This window comes from Perissodus microlepis, chromosome 7 (genome assembly GCF_051167445.1).
Source record: "Perissodus microlepis isolate ML-2025 ecotype Zambia chromosome 7, ASM5116744v1, whole genome shotgun sequence".
Classification (NCBI taxonomy): domain Eukaryota; kingdom Metazoa; phylum Chordata; class Actinopteri; order Cichliformes; family Cichlidae; genus Perissodus; species Perissodus microlepis.
The window spans coordinates 41,569,872-41,584,762 of NC_140467.1; the positions used below are offsets into that span (position 1 = coordinate 41,569,872).

Genomic DNA, 14,891 nt, shown 5'->3' on the forward strand with positions numbered 1-14,891 from the left:
ACTTCTGCTTTATTTAAAAAAAAAAAAACAAAAAAAACAAAACAAAACATGAAAGTGTCATCTACAGCAGCACAGTTTAAAGAGGTTGAAGTTAGCACTTAACATAAAACAAGTACAGCCTGTAAGCACAAAGCAAGGGTGCATTTTATTTCAACAGTTTAAGAGAAAGTCAACAACAAATCACACTCGGAAACGCCAAAGACGGAAACTAGCCTTGGGGTTGTCAGGGTCAAAATGGTAAGTTGTGTACTTGGAGGTAGGGGAAGAGGAAATTTGCAAGAGGAGAAAAGGCACTTTTTTTTTTACCCCCCCCCCCCATGTTTAGCAACTGCTGACAGACTTAAATGATTTAAAAAACAAAAACAGTGAACAAGGGAGGGAGTGCTCCTCAAACACATCGTCCACAGGAGACATGTAAACAGGCTGGTTTCTCTGTACAACACCAACTACCATTTTCTCCATCTGTGGATGAGCGAGAGGAGACAAAGTTTAAAAAGTAGGTTCCTTAATTTAAATAACCAGTGTGACATTAGCCCCTTTTAGACACAGCATCCTGTTATTGTGATTGCATCCTGATGCGTTTGCTGCACGATGAAAAAAATAAAATCTTACCAAACACTGCAACATTAATAGATCACTTTAAGCATGCGCCAAGTCTGAATGAACGCAGTCACATAAATGCGACACCTGCATCTCTGTGGGTTGCTCAACTCACAAGACAGCAACCTAGAAATAAATACACTGGACATGGCAAGTTATCTCACCAACTCTTCCACTCGGCGGCAAGATTAAAACAGTCGTCTACAACTGATCTCTCCCTCCCTCTGTCAGAGGCTGTGTGTGAGGGTGCAGATCTCAGAAGCAGCGCAGCAGACGGCAAAAGGGGAACAGTAAAATGTGGTTACACTTCACAGGAGAAAATTTCATTAGCACAGCAATAAGTGCAAGCAGTCTTTTGCACAAATGCCAGATATAAAGCCTGCGGGACGACCGTCACTATTGTGGGAGTGTCTGAACAAAGGTGAGGGGAACATTAACCCTCTTTCAGACATGTTTGCCAGATTTGTAGGAGCAATTTAAATCTGTAGTACATGCAACGAGCCACAATGTGGTGCTACAGGAGTCAGACTAAAAACCTACTTCACTATAATTTTGGGGAACACAGCACCATCTAGCTGCATGATGCAGGCATATTTTAAACCTGCCAATAACCAACACAGGAACATCCAAATGCTGTAAGCCTGAGTTCAATCAGCATTTAGGTGAGAAGTGCAACAGGAAAAGCATTTAAAGGCAAAAACTCTATAAAAGCCTCAGGTTTGAATCTAGCCAGGGTCTGACAATCACGCATACATGAACAATCTAGAGTTTTAGCAAAAAAGTGTATCAGTCTCTTTAAAAGAACAGCAGTTATCTCAGAACAGTTTCTCATGGAAACATTTGATTTGTCACAATCATAGCCCACAATGTATGGCATTAAATATGAATACATCTCTTTAAAAACAAATATTTTAAAAGAAAAGCTTCTTTTACAACTTCTGCATTCGATTAACAGCATCTGTACATGCAATATGTAATTTACGTAACCTTAAAAACTACTAACTGCAGCTGTGCGGCGCTCACATCTTTGTGATGTAGCTTTACTCTTCATGTTCCACTTTCCCATTGAGTTCAGGCGGGACAAACCAGGATAGGCAACAAGATTGGGAAAAATTTTCTGAATTAAAAAAAAAAATAAAATAGACTTGACAAACATTCAGTTGTCCCTCCTTGCTGGTCAAACTTAGGTCCCACATTCAAACACCATCATAAAATATTTCAAGTACGGTGTTTCCATGAGATAAAGGCAGCCCCTGCTTAGAGGTGACGGAGCCCAGGTTTCTCTGTAATACACCCAGACTCTGTCTCAGTAATGCCAAGTACTGTGCCTTCATCTTCGTCAGCAGAACGCTCACAAATTTAACATCATTTGTAACATTCACATGGTTTTAAAACCTACAAAATAAATTGAGGTACAGCCCAACATAACCACGAGATCATAGCAGCTTCTGACTTCTCTGTAAAACATCAGAAAACACTGGCCTGAAGAGACAGCACAAACAAAAATAGAAATAAATAGAAAACTGTAGCGTTTGACCCATCTTTGCCATCAAGAGGTTTATAAAAAAAAAATATATATATATATACACATTAAAAAAAAAGAAAAGAAAAAAAAAAAGGAGTGCAAGTGGAATAGAAGATGTTTCTGTACTGTGAAGTTACCGTCAAGTTAGACAAAACATTTCTACTGATCACTTCTAAAACTACACTGCAGTGAGATTCTGAATTTGAAGGTTGTGGAATACTAGAAGTGTTTTCATTACTGTATGCAAGTATGGTTTTAATATAGAGGTGTCAATAATACCAGATTTGCTGACATACAAATCGGTGCACTCTTTCCATAGGTGTGCCAGGAAACATGATCTCCATTAATTATGCAAAAGAAAAAAAATGCACCAGAAATGATTTGAATCTGGCTGCAGCGCTTAAACTCTGGTCTTGGCAACTGAACTGAAATAGCCATTTTTTTTCTCTGCAGGGATGTGTACCAACATGTGGATAAAGGGCATTTTGTATGTAGCAAAGGCTGTCAAAGTGTGGCTGTTTGTGAGAGGAAGAATTTTAAAAACGGGAGAAGACTGGAAGTAGGAAGGATGACAGATACAAGGCCCATTAAACAGGAGGGGGGTGTTCAGTACATCAGCTTCTTTGGCACCTCCCATGAAAAGACGTCACGACCAAAGTGACCGTAAGCTGCTGTGCGCTGGTAGATGGGCTTCTTCAGGTCAAGATCCCTGAAACAAGAATTAAATAGAGTAACTCGCCAGCTAAACATTTCTGCTCTTGGTAGTCGGCATCAAATGCGGTTTGGTTAAAGGAACTGTTTTAACAACATACAATAGCTGAAACTTGTTGTTTAGAGATGTTAAAAAACACAAGATGATTGTAGAGGAATGTTATATCATATAACTCAAATACACATGCAATAGTTGCACAGCCAGTGTTTTACCTCATCTAACAGACTAGGTTCCATTTTAAGAGTTTTCTGACATTTAGGCCCCAGACCCCAAGAGAGAGAGGGAATAACGTCTGACTGGGTGAATGACACTTTCACTGCTGAAATATCATAGAGAAGTAAAAACCACCTACTTTGTGCCCAATTTCACCTACCAACTACTTGCCAGCTGGTCAAGGAATCCACATTTTTCTCCATAGTAACCATAGGCTGCCAGATGGTCACCGACCAGTTTCTAGGCCTGTACAGCTAAGGACTTCGACTACATGACTAGCCTTTTTATGCCTCTTGTTTAAAACCAAATTACAACAATCCTAATAAAACAGAACTGAAGTGCAGGTTTTGTAGCAAAGACCTGATACTATCACAGAATACCTGACAATAACTCCTGGACGGAGGTCAAAGTTCTTGTTCACAATGTCCAGCAGCTCCCTTTCACTCTTCTGGGAGGTCCCGTAGTGGAAGATTGAGACAGAGAGGGGATGGGAAACACCAATGGCATAGGATACCTAAAACAATTGTTAATCATAAACACATTCAAAAATAATGACAGGAGAGACATTTTAACACCAAAGCACTCCACATGTGCTTTAGTACACTGATTAAAGTCAAAAATCTTCTCCAATTCAATTATGAGTGTGATAATACAGAGCTGATCATTGCTGCAGTTAAGCCCAGGAATAGTGAGCTTACGGACAAGCTGCAGAGACCAGTTAGAACAGCATTGAGAACTTTTTAACTGTAGAGTACATTTTACAACACATACTGTACACACTGATCAACAACTCAAATCTAGGCAGTCACAGAAAATATTTTCTATGCTCTTAGAAAGCACAAGAATCCAATACCAGCAAATGAAAATCCAGAGCAAGATGCAATGATGCATGTACAATGGTAACAGGTTTTTGCAGACAAATTAAATATGAAAACATTAAAAGGTGATTAAACCAACAAGCAGAATTCAATAGATGACAAGCTGGTGCACGACTGTCTACGAGGAGCTGTAATCACTGCTTTTTGGAGGATGTAAAACCATGAATTTGAGTACCTTCAGTTCTAGAGGCAGCTGAGTTTTATCCCATTATATGCAGGTTTTAGATTGAGTAAAACTGAAATACTGTGTACTCACCTGGACCAAGACACGCTTGCAGAGCCCAGCTTTTACTAGAGATTTGGCCACCCAACGGGCAGCGTAGGCTGCAGAGCGGTCTACCTTTGTGTAGTCCTTCCCAGAAAACGCTCCACCGCCATGGGCTCCCCAACCCCCGTAAGTATCGACAATAATCTTACGCCCGGTCAGTCCAGCATCACCCTGCCAGAAGTAAAGGTGGAGGTATTAGTCCATTAAATCTCACTAGAAAGTTTAATGACCTTAGTGTGACAGCATGGCTGCCTTCAAAAGGTTTACAGCTTTTGGTTCACCTGTGGTCCTCCAATGACAAAGCGACCACTGGGCTGCAGGTGGTAGATTGTGTCATCGTCAAGAAACCCGCTGGGAACCACGGCTTTCACCACCCGCTCCTTCAGAGAGCAACGCATCTCATCCAAACCTACGGCCTCATCATGTTGCACAGAGATCACAATTGTGTGGACGCGCAGAGGTACCATGGCTCCTCTATCCTGCCTGTACAGAACAGTCACCTGAGGGAGAAAACAAAAACAGGTGATGGCTCCAGCTAGTATGATCACAGGTTTGAACAAACGTAAGCAAAACAGTTTGCCGGAACATCCTGCAATAATAATGACATGCATCTGTATTTACCGCAAATATTGTCACTGCCTGTGGCTAAAGCATTGATAGTTAATGTGAGGATGTCTTTTAGCTAACAGTATCTTTCCAAAAAGAGCATAAAACCCACAACACAAATCTTCATTTCTTGCAGAGCTCCCAAAATGTAGGACAGACAGTATTGCCCAATTTTATCTGAACTATAAATATAAATGGTATAAAGATGATGTAGCTTCTGTGTTTGAAAAGTGAAACCTGTGGACAAAAGCTTTAAATCTGCAATGTTTTTAAGGTCCACCAGGTGGAGATACCTGCAGTTGGCCTATGGGAGGACTGCTTTCTTTTTTCACATTGCTTTTCTGGTCTTTCTCCTTTAGATAACAGTAGAGGGGAAATGAGGGATTAGGAGGAAAGACATGCAGCAGTGAACCTTTGATTGGAGTTGAACTCGGGCTGTTGCATTTAGCTTTTCAACACACAGTCAGCTGCTTACTATGCAAGATAAACTGGTGCACAGGAAAGACTAAGAGTAAACATGTTCCAGTCAGAATGTACTCTTTACAAGTCAGTTTTATAAACCGTCTTAGCACATCCCATCAGAAAGGAGGATAATCCATGGTATGACTTTTGTCTACCAAGTTGTTAGCCAATGAGTGTGCAGTTTCACAGTCAAACCCGCTCCTCTCTCCTCACATCAGGTTTAAAAAAAACAAAACAAAACACCAAGATGGCAAAAAAAAAATAAAATAATTTTGAGGCTTCAAAGCTGGACTTCCAGAACTAAGGAGTGGCATCATGGTAGCTACATCCACCCATCCAACTTTTACACCGTCTGTGTGAGTGAAACTTTATAAACTGCATCAAAAATGTACAAGAGTCAACGGCAAATGCACCAAAACAGGAACAGAGGGTACCAAGCACTTTAAACACAGAATATAAAATATTACCATTCATTATTTATACACAGTATTAAGATTTCCCTTTTACAGCGTGTCAAAGCAGGAACTCAACATTCAAACCACACCTAAATCTGCAGATACTGTCTAAATTATTCAGTACAATCAGAAATAGGGTTACAGCCAATAGAGATTGAAAATGTGATGTCATTCAGGGGTAAAACCGCAAAGGATTCTGGGAACTCGTGGCAAGAGGTACTAGCGCACGCAGGCTTTCAATTGAAATCAGTTACACAGCGATAAAAAGGAAACAAAATATGGCAAGAAGCTGTTGTATTAGTAACTGCAATAGCCGGTCGCATGACAGCCACGGGAAGCCGACGGGTAAAGAGATCTGTTGTTATCGGATTACGTCGTTGAAGAGAAATTGTTCGAGCCATGTTTCCGAAGTAACAAAGAGGCGATGGATGGCCTGGATTGCAGCCGTTCAAAGACCAAATATAACGTCCCAGAACACTCCAGCTCACATATTAGTCTGCTACAAGCATTTCCACAAAGGTCAGTGTTTTGTAGTAGTTAATACATCATTTTTCATAACACAATTGGTGATATAGGTTACAAGCAAGTCACAGAAATTGTCGCGCTATGCTCCTTTGTTTATTGTGCATAAATAGTGAATTGTCCTGACAGAATATTGCGTTTCGCTTCTGTTATTACCATGGTACATTGACAAAAACATACTTTTATTCACAGGATAAAACAGGTTTTTGTATCACTAATTGCACAGTAGGATTACAGCATACAATATTATTGTCACTGCTACATTTCTGTAATGCGAACCAGAAATTATTTCCACTACTAATTAATTATCGTTGAGCTTAAAGGTTCTATTAATAAACGGTTAACGAATGTGTATTTACGATTTGAGACTGGTAAACTTATGATACGTACGATGGTCTTTCGTTCTGCACGGTGCATTTCAAGGTCCTGTACCCATCCGTCGGTAAACTGTACCTGGGCTTGTTGTAGTGACCTGAAGTTACTAAACTTCATGAGTGTATGCACTCACTCCAAGAACCATATAATTATAAATATGAGCGTGGTGAAAGTTGGGCAGCACGCTAACGTATTTTGTCCACTCTTTGTGCTCATAAGGGTCTAACCCTTTCACTCCTTTGATTTTTTTCCTCGCATCTTTTCTTTGACTTTTCATCAAGTCTGTCTTTGTACGGACTGGCATTGTTCTCCTTCGTTTTGTACATAACTTTTTTGGGAGACAAAGAAAAAGCAAGAAGGTATTGGAACCGGAGAATGAACGTTTTGCGGTGCTGCAAATGCTTGCATTTGATGCATTGCTTTGATTGTTTTGCCACGAGTACCCGGCATGCAATGCGCGAAAGTCACGTGGTCTGTCAATCTCTATTACCAACTAACCATAAGTGTACAAACTGGAGAGGAGGAAGAAAAAACAAAAGCCAAACAAAGGAAGGAAATAAACTTAGCTTCCACCTACACTTATAAGAACTTAAAGAACTGGCTCCAAACTGTAAATATACTTTGACCACATACCTGAGTTTTGGAATCGGGGCAGAGCCAGGGCAGCTCTCCATTTCTGCGCAATTCAGCCATCTTGGCATTGAGCTTGTGAGCCAGGACAATGGTAAGCGGCATGCACTCCTCTGTCTCATCAGTGGCATACCCAAACATCAGACCCTGCCACAGTTGCAGTCATGTGTCAAATCATTAAAACACATTACTGCTACATTTCTGGCTCCAGTTACTTGGCTCTAGACAAAATGTATAAATCAGCTGACCTGATCACCGGCTCCGACATCCTCCTCTTTGCGATCCAGGTGAACGCCCTGGGCAATGTCAGGAGACTGCTGCTCCAAAGCCACCAGCACATTGCAAGTCTTGTAATCAAAGCCTATAAATCCCCCAAAATAAGCCTCAGTAAAATGTTTCAGCTTATCATTATACGTCAAAATAAAGTAGTATTAGGACAAATTTTGTGTCAACTGAATTTGTCACTATGTGCAAACAAGATCTGTAGACCAACTATAGTTGATAATAATTTTTTTTTAAAAAGTTCAAGAATCTTTCAGCCTACGTCCATGATATCAGTGGCATTAAGCCAGAGTGATGGCAAGTCTTTTTATAAAAAGGGTAATAATCAGACTTCAAGATTTACTGTAATTTTCTCCAAGAGAGAAGAGAGTTACCATTACTTTTCTTTCTTTGGCCTTTTGGATATAACTGCACACATTTGAACCGGAGCTAAACTCACCGCTAGCTGATCTTACCTTTCGAAGAGTCGTTATAGCCAATATGTTTAATTGTGTCCCTGACAACCTTCTGGTAGTCCACATTAGCCCTGGAGGTGATTTCCCCAGCCAACAGGATCATCCCAGTCTTGGCAACAGTTTCTGAGGACAAAAAACAAAAACAAAACAATATGCAGTGAAAGCAATGAAACTAAAAGCAATGCAAATGGCCTGAAGCAAATGCAGTTCATTAACAACTGTTGCCATGTCTGCACCTAAACGCCACCCTAGGGCAGAACTTTGAAAGCACATGATAGATCATTTGAATACAAACCCCGAAAAACAACATTTTAAAAAAGTACATTTTCAGACTGGTATTGTTTCAGAGATTTGTAACATGCCCAATTTTGCATACATATGGTTCAACAGTGGATCATGTGCCATAGTTAAAAAAAAAAAAAAAAAAAAAGCCTTTATGGTTGCCCTGCCTCTTTGACTTACCACATGCTACTTTGGCATCAGGATCTTGTCTGAGGTGTGCATCCAACACGGCATCGCTGATTTGGTCACAGATTTTATCTGTGGAGCAAAATAAGCACAACAGTTTAATGAGATTCCTTAGTTTGGTTGGTAAAATGACGATAACAGCTGATATTTTACTTCATAATTAAATGAATGAAACATTAAATTATGCATATGATAAAAAGCCAAGTCTCAAATTAAAAATTACGATCATTAAGAGAAGGTTTTACACTTCTTGTCACTTAAGACTGGATAATGACTAGTTTTCAATCAATTGTAACAAAAGCAAAAATCATTTCAATGCAAAACAGATACAAAGATATTTGTGCTTGTGTTTGCCCCTTCATGATGTAGTTTCCACATTTGATTGCTTGAATGCAAAGAAATTGAAACCTGTAGCCTAAACTCCATATCCACATATTTGGAGGCCTTTAACTATAGTATAAGACCAACCATAGTGTGTTGGTCTTCAACTTCAACATTTCCAAAAAACAAATTTTAGAACCGGTGTGACAGGATTTACAAACAGACTATTCAGCTTCCAGGTTGTTGAAGCAGTTTTTCTTCCCTTCTAACTGCAAAGACTGTGAACGGGACTACTTTGCCCCCAGAGTTGAGCACTAGCCCCTGCAGTGCCTATATTTAGGAGTACTGGTAAGCCTATTATCTGTTGCAACAGAGCTGCCCCAGTATGAGACTGAGAACTGCAGCACACTGTGTCCCAAGCTGCTCAATAATTCTTCAATTAAAACATGCAAGACCTCAGTTTTGGCTTCTTGTAAGCCTTTTCACTGAAAAGATTTAACTAGTCTTGTCACAGCGTTTTTAATGATGGCTTAAGTGCTCTAGTAAGCCCTTACAGTGAATTAGCCAACACAAAAGCAGTCCTGCCACGGGCCCGAGCCTCATTAAGCTTATTAAGTTAGGTTTTTGTTTGAGCTGTTTAGGAGAGGTGTCAGTCTGCGACTTGAAAAGTGGCGATAAAGCGGGACAAAACAACTCCTAAACATCTCCGACAAATTAAGCATCATTATCTGCCTGAACTTATGATATGATGCAGCGCTAAAGGTAGCCAAGGGTCCTAAATAACCACAAATTTGCGTTTACTGCCAACACCCCCAACGGGATAAAACATCTGACTGCTGACGGAGGGATGGGGTGGATGTGATTGACAAGCACCAACAGTCCGGGATAACGTGGTGTTAGCATGCCAGCTAGCCGCCATGCAGCTAGCACGCAACCGTGACTTTGAGCTTTCAAATAAACTATTCCCTTAACTTCTAAGGAGTATAAATGATTACAGGTAGAGTCTGCAAAGTGTGTGGGAAACTTTACATTTTGTATAAACTGTTTAACAGTCCACAAAACTCTACACACAAGCCGAGCAGGCCATTCTTTCATTCATGTTTTCTGAGTTAAAACGTTCTAAATATCGGTTTTATTTAGCTTTAGAATTTAGCCGAAATTAGACTGCTCCAGCCAGTGTAACTTTTAGCCCTTTCCCCTTTAAAACAACCTTTACATTTATAGTTTTCGCAGCATTTTCACTTAAATCAAGTTGTGTCCTCTTCTTTGTGTCCCTTTTACTTAATATTCCCTGACTTTACTGTTCAAAAGTAAATTAAACAAGCCACTGAAATTATTTCTAGCTTTTCAATAAACTTCACTCAGACATGCCAAGCTAGCAGCGGTACCCAACCTTGTTTGACAGGCTAACAGGATGCTAAGCTAATTATTATGGTCAAGGAGGAGGAGGGAGGAAACTACCTCACAGACAGGGAATGGCACGTTAAAACTTACCGGGGTGTCCTTCTCCAACTGACTCAGAAGAGAAGAGGAAGCAGTCTTCATCGTAAACCGAGCTGCTGTTGTTAATGAAACCGTTCATCTGGTAGTTCATTTTAGCCACTCTTAGCTTACAAGCTAGCCGACTATATACCTACTTACACAGCTTTAATAGAAAACCGGGAGACACGTTTTACACCTTCACTAGGGTCACCTGCTCGCTCTTCTTTCACACATACACACGCACACACAAAGCGACAACCACAGTTAAAGTTCAGGGAAAACAGGACGGACCAGACAGCTGAATTTATGGTATGCACGAATTTCCTCAGACCCCTCAAATCATTGCTCTGCAGCCAATGTTATTGTTGAGCACAGACCATGTGGTGCTCATGGGCGTGCTCTTACCAAGAGCTAAACGCCAAATGGCGCTGAAGACAAATTGCTCTAGTGACTCAAGTGAACCCTGAGATCTGCTGCACGCTGTGTTTCGTTGTGTTTAGTATTTGGAAAGCAGTTTCCAACGTTTGTGACAAGATGTTATGGTCTAGAATGTGGAAATACAAAAATAAGAACCCTAATAAACCATGATTGCACTATTAAAATATGTGCCATGTGAGGGATTAATTTATAGCGAGATTGTAAATACGTAAAGTATAAATTTCCACTGTACTGTGTGCAAAGTGTTTTCATATTTTTTTTTTAATTTCTACTGAAAACATTATGAGATGTGTAAAGAGAATAGGAAAAGGTCAAACAGTTTTTTGGAAAAATTACAATTTTTGTAATACCCTCTGCACACCAGCACAATGGATTTAAATCAAACAATTAACATGTGATTCAAGTAGAGACTTTCAGATTTAATTTAAGGGATTTAGCAAATGTATTGCATTAACTGTTTAGAAAGAACAGCCACTTTCAGAGGCTCAAATGCAACTGAGCAATTGACTGACAAGCAGTTTCATGGCCATGTGATGTCTTTCCCCCGATAATTCACAAAAAATTAAGCAGATAAGTTGATTCTAAGCATCCAACCTTTGGTAGCTTTCCACTGGAACACTCAATAAGAGGTCCAAAGGGAAGATGGTGCAAGTGAAGACTGAAAAACCAGAGAAACAGCAACAACTTTAGGAAGAAATTCAGTGACCAGCTCAGCACCACCAAAAGGCCTAAAACATGACAGGAAACAGCTTAAGTGGATGATGACAGAATTGTTTCCATGGTCAAGAAAAACAGCTAACAAAACATCTAACATAGTCAAGAAGGAGGAATGTAAATACAAATGGGTTTTAGAACAAGATGCAAACCACTGGTTACACCCAAAAATAGGAAAGTCAGATTAGACTTTGCCAGAAAACATCCAAAAGAGAGCACAGTTCTGGAAAAACCAAATCAAAACCAAAACAAACTTGCACCATAATGATCGTGGAGAAGGAGAGAAACAGCTCATGATCTGAAGCATATCACATTATCTGTCAAACATGTTGGAGTCAATGTTATTGCATGGGCATGTATGGGTACCAGTGAAACTGGGTCACTAGCATTTATTGATAATGTGACCGCTGATAGAAGTAACAGCATGAGCTGTGAAGTGTACAAGGCTATACTCGCTGCGCATGTTCAGCCATATGTTGCAAAACTGATGACTCAAAGCAACCCAAGAGTTTCACAAGGTAAAGAAATGTCTTCACTGGTGATGCAGTCACCTGATTTCTGTAATTCTTAATCATATTATGTAATACTATTGTTAAACCCACAAACTAGAAGTGAAATTCTGCACTCCACTCACATCTTGATCCACTTTTAAATCCACTTTGTTGGTGTACATAGGCAAAACTACAAAAGATATGTCATTGACCAAAGATCTACTGTACTTTTCGAAGTCAAAGCTTTGCATCTATTTTTTCAATAAGGTGCCACATTTATTATTTGATGCTGAAGAAATTCAAAAGTAATGTTAATGTAATGAGATCACACTCCATGTTTTTGTAATCCCAACTTTAAAAAATGTTATTTGTGTTCTGGGATAGATAGAAGAACTAGAATTAGTGTCATAATCCATTAGATTAATTAATGAATTATTAAGGGACACCAAATAGCTCCATAATGGTACAGCCACATGAGGGCATCTCACCTTCATTTAGGCAGAACCACATAAGTATCTAATGGAAATATATCTTCTCCAATGGTAAAGTGAATTGGAATTAGAGTCCTGTTTTCTAACAATACAGCCATGAATATTAACATTTAACATGCTAACTGATTCAGGATCTGAGATGTAACTCTTATTTGTCTTATTTATTGTTAAGAGATATATTCTAAAACACTTCTTCAGTAGAGAATCAGAGAAGAGAAACACACAGATTTTCTTGCTAGCAAGGGCAGCCTCCTGAGCTCACACACCAAGAGTGAGGCTCAGAGACTAAGCACTGAGGACTGCCCTGGTCTTTTATTTATACACTTCAGTGAGCGTTTGTTCAATACATTGAAATGTGGAGGTGTGTGTGTGTGTGACCCCATAAATGACTTCCCTAAACCTGCTGGACTGGAAGTCCAGCAGTTCATCTAAACAAAAACACACATATAGTGTGGGGTGTACTGGTACTGGTGACGTACTGGGCATATGAGAACAGACATAATAGTCTGCATTTGCCGATTCTGCCTTTGTCCTGTCGTGGATATACTTATGGCTCTTCTACTGTCCATCCTCAGCAGAAAAACCCCTCTGTGGAAAGGGTGCTGGGTCCAGTTATCTTACTGCTGTTATGATCCCAGCAGTCTTCAGTGTGCCATCGTATGCACAGTACAGTGACACAGCATTAGGTGATGTTCATAGGAAACTGCTGTCATCACCACCATAGCTTCTAGTTCCTGTGCTTTCACAGAATCATGATGCCATCCTTAGACTCCCTCTGCGTTGTCGATGGAGCTTGGCACGCTCCCCTCATCCTTCAGGTGCCCGTCTGTTGTCCACAATCTCCTCTGTTGACCTCTGGAAATCCCCCCTGGCACAGCTCTCATTCCAATGCAGCTTCATGGTCCTTGCTGTGGCTCCAAAGTCTGATCTCATGATGGGCCCCAACCAGCTCGATCTTTGACCTCAACCACTGCCTGGGCTTTCAGCTATGCCTGGAATGGTTCTTGCTTCTCACTGGGCCTCTGAAGATTTCTCAGGAGATGACTGCTGCACCTGTATTTCCTTGCTAGGAGGAAAAACTTCTATTTGGAGAGCATGTCAACAATCATCAAACCACATTTTTTAGTTCAGTGAACTTCACTTATAGGCCATCAAAGCCTCATCTACACATGGATGCACCACTTGCATAGGTTTGATACCTGTTGAATGAACTGTTAATCACACAAATCGCTGCAAAAATCATATAAAACATAGTTTAATGTTAATTAATTCATTGTTTCATCTTAATCCTGGACCCCTCCTCTTGACGCATGGACACTCCCATGAGTCAACTCATCAAAACCAGATTCCTGTCTTAAAGAAAAAGGTTAGCTAGATCACGTCCCAGGCAACATCAGGGCGTCTCCTCCTCTGGAGCAGCACCACCCCGGACCTATAATCCTGCAATAAAAGATGTTAGTGTGTTTTGCATATTAAGTTTGCTTAAAAACTGGCTCCGCCAGGAGCCTGCATACACACCATCATGGCCTGAAAAACAAGATCTGGAAGTGAAATCAAACTTCACGCTTATAAACAATTGTATCGTAAAAGTAATAAGTATTCATCACTAGCAAGACAAGTGTCATGTGCAGGTTTTCTCAAATCAGTAAACTACAATTATTTCCATAATTTGCCTCAGACATGGATCATCCCATGTACTCAGTCAACATTAATGTAATCGGTGACTTTCCTTAAGCAAAGTCACTCAACTCATTAATCACTAGTTTCAACACAGGAAATTTCTCACATGTTATTCACATTGTCAAAGTAACCTTCACATTTTCCCAAAAACACAGTGTAACAGCATCACCAACTCATAACCTGTAAACACAGTTTCTTCACACATAAACCCAGAAATCCTGTAGTAGAAAAACATTAACTAGTCCTCTTATAAATCACATGTTCAAACACATGAAGAACTGTAATGCTGTAGAAAAGAAAATGCAAATGTTAGCGCTGCGCAGGCGTATGCATACTTTGTCACAGTTACCTCTGTAAGCAACACAAGATAGTGAATAACACCCCTGGTAAATGCACAGACACAGAAAGTGGCATTTAAAAGGTTAAATCGTCATGCAACCTCGGATGTTGCTGTCATCTTTCTGCTCCTGTAAAAAGAAACACATAAATTCATCCACCCTTTTGTCCTGTCTAGGTGGAGGTTAACCTTGAGTCGTGGTCAAGTCTTGTCAGCTTTTACCAGTCAGTCAGTTTGTTTTTATTTCCATTCATTCATTCATTCATTCATTCTTTCTTTCTTTGCTGATAGTGGAACCTATCGTCGTATTTAGTTTCCACCCTCAGCAAAATGATGTCATTTCAAAAAGAAAAAGAAGAACTTTAGATCGGATTACCTCGCTGAATCCTTTTTAGGCAGGGACTCTCATTTTCTAATTGTCCCAAATAAGTGGCTTTCTCCTGAGCCCATTTTAATGTGGAGAAACTCATTTGTAACAATTTTCTC

The 14,891-nt window shown here is 40.0% G+C and overlaps 1 protein-coding gene across 1 annotated transcript; it reads right to left on the bottom strand.

Moving 5' to 3' along the window:
- Positions 1-122: 122 nt before the first annotated feature.
- Positions 123-10,627, bottom strand: mat2aa (methionine adenosyltransferase 2Aa). The gene is made up of 9 exons (XM_084935105.1): positions 10,267-10,627; positions 8,446-8,523; positions 7,984-8,106; positions 7,495-7,607; positions 7,250-7,393; positions 4,478-4,696; positions 4,185-4,367; positions 3,431-3,564; positions 123-2,834 (listed from the first exon to the last, which is right to left on the bottom strand). Exons 1-9 carry the CDS (start codon positions 10,364-10,366, stop codon positions 2,732-2,734), a joined length of 1,197 nt encoding a protein of 398 aa, XP_084791231.1. The 5' UTR covers positions 10,367-10,627; the 3' UTR covers positions 123-2,731.
- Between the last annotated feature and the right edge of the window lie 4,264 nt (positions 10,628-14,891).

Bases quoted from the DNA above. Each gene is read 5' to 3' on its own strand.
- mat2aa (XM_084935105.1), bottom strand. From the start codon at position 10,366: ATGAACTACCAGATGAACGGTTTCATTAACAACAGCAGCTCGGTTTAC. The intron at 8,107-8,445 runs GTAAGTCAAAGA...TTTTGTCCTCAG, and splicing joins TGATGCCAAAGTAGCATGTG to AAACTGTTGCCAAGACTGGG. The intron at 2,835-3,430 runs GTATTCTGTGAT...TTCTTGTTTCAG, and splicing joins CGTCCAGGAGTTATTGTCAG to GGATCTTGACCTGAAGAAGC.